Source organism: Podarcis muralis, chromosome 12 (assembly GCF_964188315.1).
Source record: "Podarcis muralis chromosome 12, rPodMur119.hap1.1, whole genome shotgun sequence".
NCBI lineage: Eukaryota > Metazoa > Chordata > Lepidosauria > Squamata > Lacertidae > Podarcis > Podarcis muralis.
This window is the reverse complement of record NC_135666.1, coordinates 7,743,870-7,755,859: the sequence shown is the minus strand read 5'-3', so window position 1 is coordinate 7,755,859 and position 11,990 is coordinate 7,743,870. Positions and strand designations below refer to the sequence as shown.

General features: G+C 46.5%; 1 protein-coding gene across 1 annotated transcript; it reads right to left on the bottom strand.

Moving 5' to 3' along the window:
- Positions 1–807: 807 nt before the first annotated feature.
- Positions 808–10,925, bottom strand: SEC22C (SEC22 homolog C, vesicle trafficking protein). Its single transcript, XM_028750275.2, has 7 exons — positions 10,773–10,925; positions 7,417–7,626; positions 6,160–6,323; positions 4,462–4,641; positions 3,493–3,611; positions 1,846–1,911; positions 808–1,027 (listed from the first exon to the last, which is right to left on the bottom strand). Exons 2-7 carry the CDS (start codon positions 7,596–7,598, stop codon positions 827–829), a joined length of 912 nt encoding a protein of 303 aa, XP_028606108.2. The 5' UTR covers positions 7,599–7,626; positions 10,773–10,925; the 3' UTR covers positions 808–826.
- Positions 10,926–11,990: the final 1,065 nt, after the last annotated feature.

The window sequence follows — 11,990 nt, the reverse complement described above, 5'->3', positions numbered from 1 at the left end:
ATAAACCTCCTATTCAGCTCTTTAGCCTTTTCCTCCTGTTACCTCTAATACATACAAAGCGTTTGCCCAACAACTCGTTCATTACTATTAATCTAAATGCATGCAAACGGCATCTATAATCTGCATTCGAGATTATATCAGTTGCTACTCCCCTAGCGTAGTCACAATAAGCTGCCTACCATTTAAAGCCATCTTTGCCATAAAAAAGCCACGAGCCATTCTATTAGCTCTACCTGTGTCTTAAACTTGTAGGAGTCGAAAGCCTGGCCTTTGTGGTGCCGTGTGGGTATTTGACTGACTGGAACGTATTTAGGGGGGGTTTCAGCGTGAAAGCAACAATCGCCATCCCTGTATGGCTTGCCTTCTCCAGTGGGGCATGGACTGATGTTCTGGGGTTGTCTAGAGCTCTCCTGCTCTCTGCTTGCAGGACACTACAGATCAGATTATTTGTTTTATGGTTGCTGGAAACTGCAGCCTATCTTTCTCCCGGAATCCCAGAACAGGAAGGACCCATCAGGCCCTCGGCTCTGCTTCACTCCGGCAAGGGCATCCACATCATTCTCTAGATTATGTGCGTTGATCTGAAAAGGACTGGTGCTCAAAGGACCCTGCCTTGAGTTGGACACAGTGTATGCCTGTTCCCTTGAGCTTCTATAAACCCACAACTGTGGGCTAAAACCCATTCTTCTGGGAAAGGCTGGGTGACCAAAAAAAAAACCCTCGCCATTTTACACAAGCTGGTTTTGACCAGCGTTAAACACCCCCTTTCCCAAACCAAACATTTTTTAAAAAACAACAACCCGCAGCTGGTATTCCACGATCTTTTTCATACTCCAAAGTCTGGCTGCTTCTCCACAACTTGCCGTGTCAGTATCTGATGGGAAGAAAGGGAGGCCACTCCTATGTGGAAAAGTATCTGCCAGATGTTCCTTAACCCATACAGGTAGATGTTGCATAGACAGATTGTGACGAAAAGTACAAAGACCTTTATCTTCCTGGCTGAACTGTAGAACAGGTAAAGGCAGCACTGGAAAAGGAAGAAAACCAGAGAGAAGTTTAGCAAAGTTTAGCAACCAGGCTATGAAAGGAAGGGACATAGCTTCATATGTGAGAGTTCCTAGGTCCAATCTCTGGCTTCTCCAGATAACGCCAAGGTTGCAGGTTTGATCCCCATTTGGGACAGCTGCGTATTCCTGCATTGCAGGGGGGTTGGACTAGTCTAGGGGTGGCCAACTCCCAAGAGACTGCAATCTACTCACAGTTAAAAACTGGCAGTGAGCTACTCCCTTTTGGGAGGGTCAAAGTTGTTGAGCTTCTCTTAGGGAGGGGGAAAGCCCTCTACCTGTTGGACGTGCCTGGACTAGACGATCCTTAGGGTCCCTTACGACTCTATATTCTATAAAGGTAAAGGGACCCGACCATTCGGTCCAGTAGTGACCGACTCTGGGGTTGCGGCGCCCATCTCGTTCTATAGGCTGAGGGAGTCGGCATTTTCCGCAGACAGCTTCCGGGTCATGTGGCCAGCATGACTAAGCCGCTTCTGGCGAACCAGAGCAGCGCACAGAAACGCCGTTTACCTTCCCGCTGGAGCGGTACCTATTTATCTACTTGCACTTTGACGTGCTTTCGAACTGCTAGGTTGGCAGGAGCAGGGACCAAGCAACGGGAGCTCACCCCGTGGCGGGAATTCGAACCGCTGACCTTCTGATCGGCAAGTCCTAGGCTCTGTGGTTTAATCCACAGCTCCACCCACGTCCCCTTGCCACCCGCATCCCCTGCCCCCCGCAAGACTGCAAATCATGTCACGTCTGATTTTCGTGGGAAGAAAACAGATAATATACTTACCAACAAAAAGCAGGCTACAAAGGGCAGGAGAAATGCGATCACATTTCCAATTCCTTTGCGGTCTTCCTGTTGGAAGATGACATTTGAAGGTCAAATTAACTCAGTCGGTGTAAATAAGTCCACAAAGTTATTAGACCATAGGAGGAAGAAATACTCTCTTGCCTGCCGATCTATATCTGTGTTAAGTCATGTGCATCTAAAAGGAGGGGGCACAAAGCATTTGGAAAGCCTCCCTGACTGTGTGCAAGCCTGAATGAATTTGTTTCAAGAAGGTACACAGTGGTCTTTATTTTATTACTTCAGCACTCAAAACAACAGAATCAGGAAGGAACTAAACTGGTATTTAACTTACAATTAAGACTGTGTACACAGTGAGTCATGCCACTGAAGAAACAAATGTAAACCAAAGTACTCATCTAGTTCAAAATTATTCCATGGCATTTTTTTTTTAAAAAAGGAGTTTGTAAAACAATATATTTTTATAGCTCTGAACAAACAACAGCCCCATTTAGGGGGAAATGGTGTTTGTGCTCACATCAAACCCATCAAAGATGTCAAGAGCTCTTCTGAGATAGAACAGTTCATCTGTTTTGCATGGAGTCAGGTTTAATTGGTTCACATTTGACCAGCTTTCAACTTGCACAGAACTTTGCAATATCTAAGTTACTCTTGCTCTGTTAAAAAGGCGGAGCGGGGGCCCCCACTGGGCAAAACATGTAAAATAAGCCTAGATATTTATTTAACTCTCTTACTGGTTTCATTACTGTCTTGGACGTTGATTCCACAGTTGTTTCCCAGTCGAAATTTATCAGTGGCCAATTTGCAGGTATTAAGTTATTTTAATCTGTATGCCGCTCTCCCACATAAATGTGCCCAAAGTGGCTAATGACACAAAAGCAAAAATTGCAAATCAACGCATCGTTACAATTAAGGTCTAAATGCCCGATAATGTCATATCATGATCCAAATAAACAATTCATGTTGAAAATATGGATATTATAACATTTTAAATTTATAATAAAGTAAACTATCAGAAAACTGATATTGGTGGGTTAAAATATATAAAGCAGAGTCAAATATGATAAGTGCTTCTGCTGCAATCAGATACTAACGAAAGTATAAACAGCAGCCAATGCCAAACAGCATGAGAAACAAATAAAGTGCTTACATTCTCTTTTCATAGAGGCTTAACATGCGCACAGTTCCTAGCAGGTTCATGGTGTACTAGAAAGTCTCAAAAATTGAAGTTGCTAACCCTGACATCTGATCTTAAGTAATTATATTTACAGTCACATGGCTGTTGTATGAGCAACTAATGTTCCCTTAACAAAGATCACCACATTAGCCCAGCAAGGTTAAATTACATTGTGTTGTTGATGATGATTATTATTATGATGATTATAGCCCACCCATCTGGCTGGGTTTCCCCAGCTACTCTGGGTGGCTTCCAGCAGAATATAAAAAATTATCATTTCAAACATGACTGCGGAAATCAACCCTGCTTGTGGGTTTCCATTAAGATATATATCTTGGCCGCTGTGATACTGCACTAGATGAGCCACCGGCCTGATCTCGCAGGGGTCTGGACAGGTACCAAAGAAATTCCTACCTCCACCCTCCTCGTCCTCATGTCATCTCCCCAGTTACCTGAAATGAATACTCTGCAAGGTGAACGCCTCGGATGAGATTCAATGCTCCACACATAATGTTGAGAACAAGAGATAAGATTCCCAAAGCAGACACAGGTTGCATTCTGTGAGCAGGACCTTCAGGCCAGTTCAAGAAGGAAGGGGATTAGAAAGAGAGAGTGAGACTGGTGAGCACTGCTATGTCGTTTACAGCCGTTTCTCATGTTTCTTACGTACCCTGGTGTCTGAATTAGTTCCACACAGCATCATTTGCAAAGCACTTATTCCTGTATCCCCTCTTGGGAGATCAAGATCTGGGTAACAATACTGATCTACCCAACAGGGTTATTTAACAAAACAAGTCATGTGAACCACTTTTAGTGTGCTTAAAGTTTCACGTAAAGTTCTGATAGTACTATAAAGTAAAGGGACCCCTGACCATTAGGTCCAGTCGTGACCGACTCTGGGGTTGCGGCACTCATCTCGCTTTATTGGCTGAGGAAGCCGACGTAAAGCTTCTGGGTCATGTGGCCAGCATGACTAAGCCGCTTCTGGTGAACCAGAGCAGCGCACGGAAATGCCGTTTACCTTCCCACCAGAGCAGTACCTATTTATCTACTTGCACTTTTGACGTGCTTTCGAACTGCTAGGTTGGCAGGAGCTGGGACCGAGCAACAGGAGCTCACCCCGTTGTGGGGATTCGAACCGCCGACCTTCTGATCGGCAAGTCCTAGACTCTGTGGTTTAACCCACAGCGCCACCCACGTCCCGATAGTACTATAGCATGCAAATAATATGCCACAACTATTACAGAAGTGAATAGGATGCCTTTGCATGCTCTTATTTGTTCTTGTATTTTTGGCTGTGACTACGGCCTATCAGCTGGAACTATTAGTGTACTGCAGTAAAGTTAACTAGCAAGTAAATGTAGCCAACCAGCTCCTGAGTATGGATGACAAGGAATCCACCTTTGCGGACTGCGACTCACCAGATTCCATTTGGAGCTCCGTGTGGCCGTTCACAATCCCATTCTTCAGCTCCGCATCTTCCAACTTCACAAGTGCAGGAGGCCGCAAGAGGAGCTCTTCCTGGATCTTTTCCAAGTTGAACTTTGTCTGTGCGCAATTTGTGTAATTGAAACGGCCTTTGACTTTTTGAATGACATTGTCTGCATCAGAGAAGCAAGAAAGTAATCACTGAAAGGAAGAAAACTGCCATGGGGCTGGATGCAGAGGAGTGGCAGGAGGTACACGCTGGGGAAACACCCCCCCCCCCAAAGAGAAGAAGGCTCAGAGCAAGGGAAGAGGTGGTGGGATGAAGAGGGAGCAGACTGAGATGAGGAGGTATTGGGAGCTGAAGAGGTAACAGGGTTTAGTGAGCAGGGAGAGTCTGCGGTAGAAAGCAGCCCAGAATCAGAGGCAGAAGCGGAGGCTGGAGTAGGGCAGGCAAGAGGCAAAAATCAGGCAGGCTGCTGAAAAAGCCGGGGGGTCTCCCCCTCCTGCTGCAACCAGCTCTCCTCCCTGCTAGTCTCCCAAAACCAGAAGAGGTGTGAAGAGGGCAGCGCAAAAGGCAAGGTGGCAAAGTCTCAGATTGCTTGGGAAGGACCCGGGGTTGGAGGAGACTTAGGGAACGGTGGGAAGGCAGGACCTTCTGTCCTCACAACTGCCTCATGGGGGCAAGATCTACCAGAAAGCGTTGCTGTGCTCACTAGGCCTGGCCTCCTGAGCTGTTTTGTTTCTTTGGATAAAGAGTTAACTGCACTGACGCCACATGAGCTGACCTGCTCCTGACAAAACGCATACAAATATGCTCCCTTGGTGAAACGTATGCAGCCCGTGGAACTAAACTTTTCCAAGTGCCGGATTTATACAGAAGTGGCATGGGGCACAGAACAGATGCAGCCTGGTCAAATGTGCCACAGCTTCCATGGAGTAAGTACTGGCCGCTTGCAAGGCAAAGCGATAAGGAATGCACCGCCTGATACTAGCATAGGGCTACAGGAAGTACACAAGTACATCCATCAGAAATCACTGGGAGAGGGTCTTGTTTGCCTGGTGGCAATGACCTACTTCCACCATTGGAGGCAGCAGGCCTCTGAATACCAGTTCCTAGGAATCACAAGTGGGGAGAAAGGGCTGTTGCACTCAGGTCCTGCTTGCAGGCTTTCCACGGGCGTTTGGTTAACCACTGTGAGAACAGGATGCCAGACTACATGGGCCACTGGCAAGAACCAGCAGGGACCTTCTTATGTTATTATGGAGAAGGACACACAAGGAATTAAGAACTGCTGCTTTCAGCTGAACAAGCAGCTTATCTGAAGCAAATGGACCTCATCCATAACCTAACTTGGATGGGCTTAAGTCCTTGAATACTCCAGCACCACATACGTGGGCAAAATGTTCAACCCCTTCTACTTCTTTTACCATCAGCAGTCTCCAAGGGCAACCCCAAATAAGTATCACAAATAAAGAGATTATTTCACTGTTTGGGCAGGATGGTTATCGCTATGCTTCCTCTCTGGCAGATATCATCAATTGAGGTTAGGGCCATTAAGGTGTATCAGCAAGTATAAGGCAGAATGTTAGCCGGGCTTCTTGATTTATTTGAAATGCGATGATTGCTACCGATTCCTGAAGAGGAGCTGGTGGAGGAGGAGGAAGAAAGACAAGGCAAGCCTTGTACGCACCGAATTCTAGAAAAGCATACGGTCTGGAAGCCAGGCCCACACTGGTGGCATCATAGGTAGTGGCAAACTCCCACTGGAGCTCTTCCAGAAAGCAGAACGCCATGGCAGCTGGGAAACTGCTGGTGCAAATCCCCATGCAGGCCACGTCTCCAGAAGAATGAAAGCTGAGAAGAAGAAAAATCCAAGATTCACTGCGAGCACCAGACACAAACTTAACTAAGGGACCAGAGCAGCAACAAACAAACACCCAATAGCTGCAGTCACAGCTCGGCACCTAGAATCCCAACACTGTAGGACAGGAGTCAGCAAGCTTTTTCAGCCGTGGACCGGTCCACCGTCCCTCAGACCATGTGGTGGGCCAGACTATATTCTGAAAAAAATTATGAACGAATTCCTATGCCCCACAAATAACCCAGAGATGCATTTTAAATAAAAGGACACATTCTACTCATGTAAAAACACCAGGCAGGCCCCACAAATAACTCAGAGATTCATTCTACTCATGTAAAAACACGCTGATTCTCGGACCGTCTGCAGGCCAGACTGAGAAAGCGATTGCGCCGCATCTGGCCCCTGGGCCTTAGGTTGCCTACCCCTGCTATAGGAGATGGGGTTGCTTGCTGTTCAAGCACAGAACTGCATCCCTTGCCTGAAACAGACAGGCTGTGAGCCTTACACTTCCACTGAATTTAAAGAATATCTCTCAATATGCAGGGAGTAGGCTGCTGCCCAGAGTTGTAAAAACACTACCCTTTGCTGAGCTTGCTGGTACCAGAGACCACAGCTATGGATGTGTGCTTAACTTGCATGTTATCAGGAAGTAACCTTGGACAAAGCAGAAAGAGGTTACAGAGAGGCTTGGCCAGACGCCCTACTTGACTTTAGCACCCCTGATTTTTGGAATAGGAAAAATCCAATATGCTCTACGAGTCTTACATGTCATCTAAGAGGCATCAACCGTGGCATGTTCATTCACTTTAAAAAACCTGTTTGTTTATTCAGGCTTTCCCTAATGGCTGTAGGTTGTTGTTTTGTTTTGTTTTGTTTTGTTTTTCAGATTGTGACACTATGCATCTCTTAAATTTTAGCTGGGATTTTATTACCATACCTTTTCTAGTAACTGTAGATATATATTTTAATGAAGCAGAGTACAAACACATAAATAAAATGTTACTATCAAGGGAACATACATGAAGGTACCCATCAAGGCAATTTCAGGGAAAACCTACATCTCTGCCAAGCTGAAACATGACTTACTGTATACTGAGGTCACGTTCTTTGGCTGTCCCACGCTCTGGAAACTGTGTCAGAATGGATGACAAGGTCTTGAGCCTCTTCCTGCATTCCAAGAAGTCCTGGTCTAGGTGGAAGTCCGTGGAGGCAGAGAGTGGAAGTCCATCCCTCACCCGAACCACGCAGGCAAAGAGGATCATGGACATCCTCCACAGGAGAACTCATGGGGGCAACCTGGAAATAAGTATTTCGTTTACTCAATGTATTCATTTGCTCCTCTTTGAGCAAAACCTCCCACCGCGGCTAACACGGTTTAAAATGAAGAGTTACAATACATACACACACAATACACACACACACAATATATATATAGCAGCATAAAACAGCAGCAGCAACGTGTTGCTGTTTTTCCCCAAGCCTGACTAAAAGTGGAACTGTCTCTCTCAGGAGGTTGTGAACTCTTTTTCCTTGGAGGTTTTTAAGCAGAGGTTGGGTGGCCATCTGTCATGGATGCTTTAGCTGAGATTCCTGCATTGCAGGGGGTTGGACTAGATGACCCTAGGTGTCCCTTCCAACTCTACAATTCTATGATTCTACGGAAAGCAATGCAGAGCTCCACACTGGAGAACCACGCATGGCTCCTTGGACTATAAGAGTAACAATAGATAAAATAACTAATGTATTTTTGAACGCCACGCAGCAGCGAAAAGACATCACCAAGCTGTGGAGAGCATTCCAGAGTCGGTGTAACACAACTGAAAAGGGGGGTTTTAAGTAAGCAGAGGGATTCAGTGAAGGACCCGTGAATATATTCTATTTAGTTACTTTTACACATCAAATTTAAGAAAATATATCGAAAAAGGAAAGAAAGTTCAGCGACAATAAGCGCGGTGTGCTCACACTGAAAAATAAAAAAAAATGTGAATATCTTTATCACCAGGGAAGTTCAGGAAGAAGTGTCTTTTCTGAAAGTGCAACAGGGGTGGGTTTGAGTTTGTTTTTAAATTCAAGTAGGCTGTCATTTCAATTGAGAATAATATTCTGTTGGGAGCTGCCCAGAGTGGCTGGAACAACCCAGTCAGATGGGTAGCATACAAATAATAAAAGTATTATTTACTATTATTATTATTATTATTATTATTATTATTATCATCATCATCAGCATCAGAACTATCTACTCCTCTCTGCAAGTGCCCCAAGGCTAAAGAATACAAGCAGCACTGTCAGTGGGTTGGGTTTCTCATATTTTGTAATAAAAAAAGGAAAAGGAAAATAAACCACATTACTTAACCACACATCACAGTCTATAGAACAGAAGCATAACTGTCTAATCTTAAAAGATAAATAATCCACCACGTTGCACAAGACTTCAGCCAGGTTCCAAAGGATAGTTCCAACTATGAACTTGCCTCAATGAATCTCAGTTGTCTGCAGCGCTGTATTGAACAGGTTGAACAGGCCGTTCCTAACAACTTAACATGTTAATGTTCTGTTTAGAGCTTGATAAGCTCTTTAATCCTGCAGACATTGAAAAGCTCTTTAATCCCAGCAGGTTCATATATATCCAGTTCTAAATGGGCACCGAATGCTTTGTTATGAATACCAGGGCATACAGGTAGCACTAAACTAACTCATTGCTTGCCCACCCTTTCCTTCCAAACATCAGCAGTTCTGCAGCAACAGGATCCCTCCTCAAACTGGATTTCTACACACACTTTATCCAGAACAAGCTGAGCTACACCTTAAACCAATACATTTTTTCCCCATTTTAAGCCACTCTTTCCCCACCTACAGTTCAAAACTATCTAGATACCCTTTCCATAGCTTTGCCTTGATACTGTAGTGTAAACCAACCCATGAGCTACTGAAAGTAATGGGGCCCTTTATATACCCAGCTGTCCTTTTTCAAAAACGAATTGTCATTGTTTTTTGTGTTGAGTATATCTGGTAATTTGCGGACCTGATAGGTATCGAAAGCCATTTGCACATAACAAAATATGTATTTTATCAAAGTAATTGTTGAACTGAAATACAATTAAAAAGTTTATCTTATAGTTTGGAAATGTACAATTCAGGTGTGTTTTTTCCTTTAAATTTTTTTGGGGCCCCCAAGAGAGTGGGGCCCTAAGCTGTAGCTTGTTTAGCATAAATCCGGCACTGCATTTGCTACACGTGCAGAGTGTGTGTGTGAGGGATTTATTCATGCAATTTGTTTCACAACCTTCACCCAGGGCCGGATTTAGGTTTGAGGAGGCCCTACAGAACCTAGGACTTGCTGATCAGAAGGTCAGCTGTTTGAATCCCCGCGACGGGGTGAGCTCCCGTTGCTGGGTCCCTGCTCCTGCCAACCTAGCAGTACAAAAGCACACCAGTGCAAGTAGATAAATAGGTACCGCTCTGGCGGGAAGGTAAACGGCATTCCCATGTGCTGCTCTGGTTCGCCAGAAGCGGCTTAGTCATGCTGGCCACATCACCCGGAAGCTGTACGCCGGCTCCGTTAGCCAATAAAGCAAGATGTGCGCTGCAACCCCAGAGTCGGTCACGACTGGACCTATTGGTCAGGGGTCCCTTTACCTTTACGCTACTGAAGGTAATGGGACCCTTTCTAAGTGATATTTTAGGGAGCAGGCTAGCAGGCAGGGCCCATGACTTACATCACAGGAGCCTACACAACACAAAACACTGCTGCTGTATGTAGGTTTTATTTTGTTTTTCATCTTATATTTTGGAAATGTACATCCAGGTTATTTTTCCTTTACATTTTTTTTTTGGGGGGGGGGGCAAGAGAATGGGGCCCTAAGCTATAGCTTGTTCAGCATAAATCCGGCACTGCATTTGCTACACGTGCAGAGAGAAAGTGTGTGTGAGGGATTTATTCATGCAATTTGTTTCACAACCTTCACCCAGGGCCGGATTATTATTATGGAGTGGAGTATCCTGAGGCAGACCACTGCATTTTAATACTTTGTTGGAAGCCGCCCAGAGTGGCTGGGGAAACCCAGCCAGATGGGCAGGGTACAAATAACATATTATTATTATTATTATTATTATTATTATTATTATTATTATTATTTATTCGTGCAATTTGTTTCACGCCTTTCACCCCCAGAGTGGCGCACGCGCCCCACCCCCTTTCTCCCATTCAGCCTCACAACAGCCCCGTGAGGTAGGCTTCGCGGGGACAGAGCGCCCCCCAGAGAACTTGCGCCCATTCCCCCTTCAGTCTCAGCCAGGTCCACCCCTCTCTCTCTCTCTCTCCTCCGCTTGCCGCGCCCCCTTCCGACGGTCACCCCCGGCGCGTGACCAACCCGCTTCCTTCAGCCAACGGCCCCATTCCCCGAGGCCTCCCTCCCCTGACCCTCCCGGGGCTCCCGCCTCACCTCGCCCTCTCCCCTCGGGGCCTCGCCGTCACAGCGGCCGCGCAGGCAGCGGAGGAAGCGGCGTCCACCACAACAAACGCGCCCGGCCCGTCCATTTCCGGCTACAGAGATGGAGGCGGCCGGAGAGGATCGCCATAGAGGCGCCGGCGGGAGAGCGTCGCGCGGCGGCGGCGGCGGCGGCGGCGGCAGCCTCCCGTTGCAAAAGTCCCGCGTGCCCTAAGAGGTAGAAGCCGAACGCGCAACCTGAAATTCCGGTTGTGAGTCGAGCACCCTCCACCCGCATAGGTTTATAATAAGACACACAAAGACGTTGTTTTAGGTTAATGGGCAAAATTAGGCCACAACTTTTATTGGTTACAGCATTTGAGTAGTATTGGCTTAGGCCGCGGCGGCAGCCGCCTCCCGTTGCAATTCGCGCGTGCCCTAAGAGAGTAGAAGCCAAATTCGCAACCTGAACTTCCGGTTGCGAAACGGAGGGGCGCCTCCGTGCGAAGAGTCCCTGCGTAGACAGAGGAACGGCGCCTCTCCAGTTGTAGTCCAACATGTGGACTACAACTCCCATCAGCCTTGGCCGTTGGCCGTACTTGTTGGGGCTGAAGTGTTGGGGCTGAAGTGTCATCGAATCATAACATTGTAGGGTTGGGAGGCATCCCGAGGGTCATCTACTAGGCAAACTCCGGCCCTCCAGATGTTTGGGACTACAATTCCCATCATCCCTGACCACTGGTCCTGTTAGCTAGGGATGATGGGAATTGTAGTCCCAAACATCTGGAGGGCTTGCGTTTGCCTGTGCCTGATCTAGCCCAATCCCCTGATGCTCCAATTCTTGGCGATCTCTCTGATGGAAAACGGCAAAATGTGGCGCCGTTACGAAAGGCTGCAAGCTATTTTGTGGCATTTTGGTTGGACCTCATTAAGGCCATGTGCCACTGAGGATTTTGTCGTCGTCCTCCCTCTCCCGTGCTTATGAATCAACCTTTGTTTCCTATGGGCAAGGCCAGGGCTGTAAGCGGGGCTGCACATTTTGGACAGCGCCCAAGAAATGAAAAAGCCAGGATCAAAGAGGAAAGGGCCAAGACCATTGCAAGGTACTCAGATACTCTCATCCCCTCCAATATTTCTCCAATGAAAACTGGGACACCCTAAGGAAAACTGGGACATTGCAGGATCAAATAAAAAACTGGGACGGCTTCTCTAGGGTCGCCATCATTTCTGGAG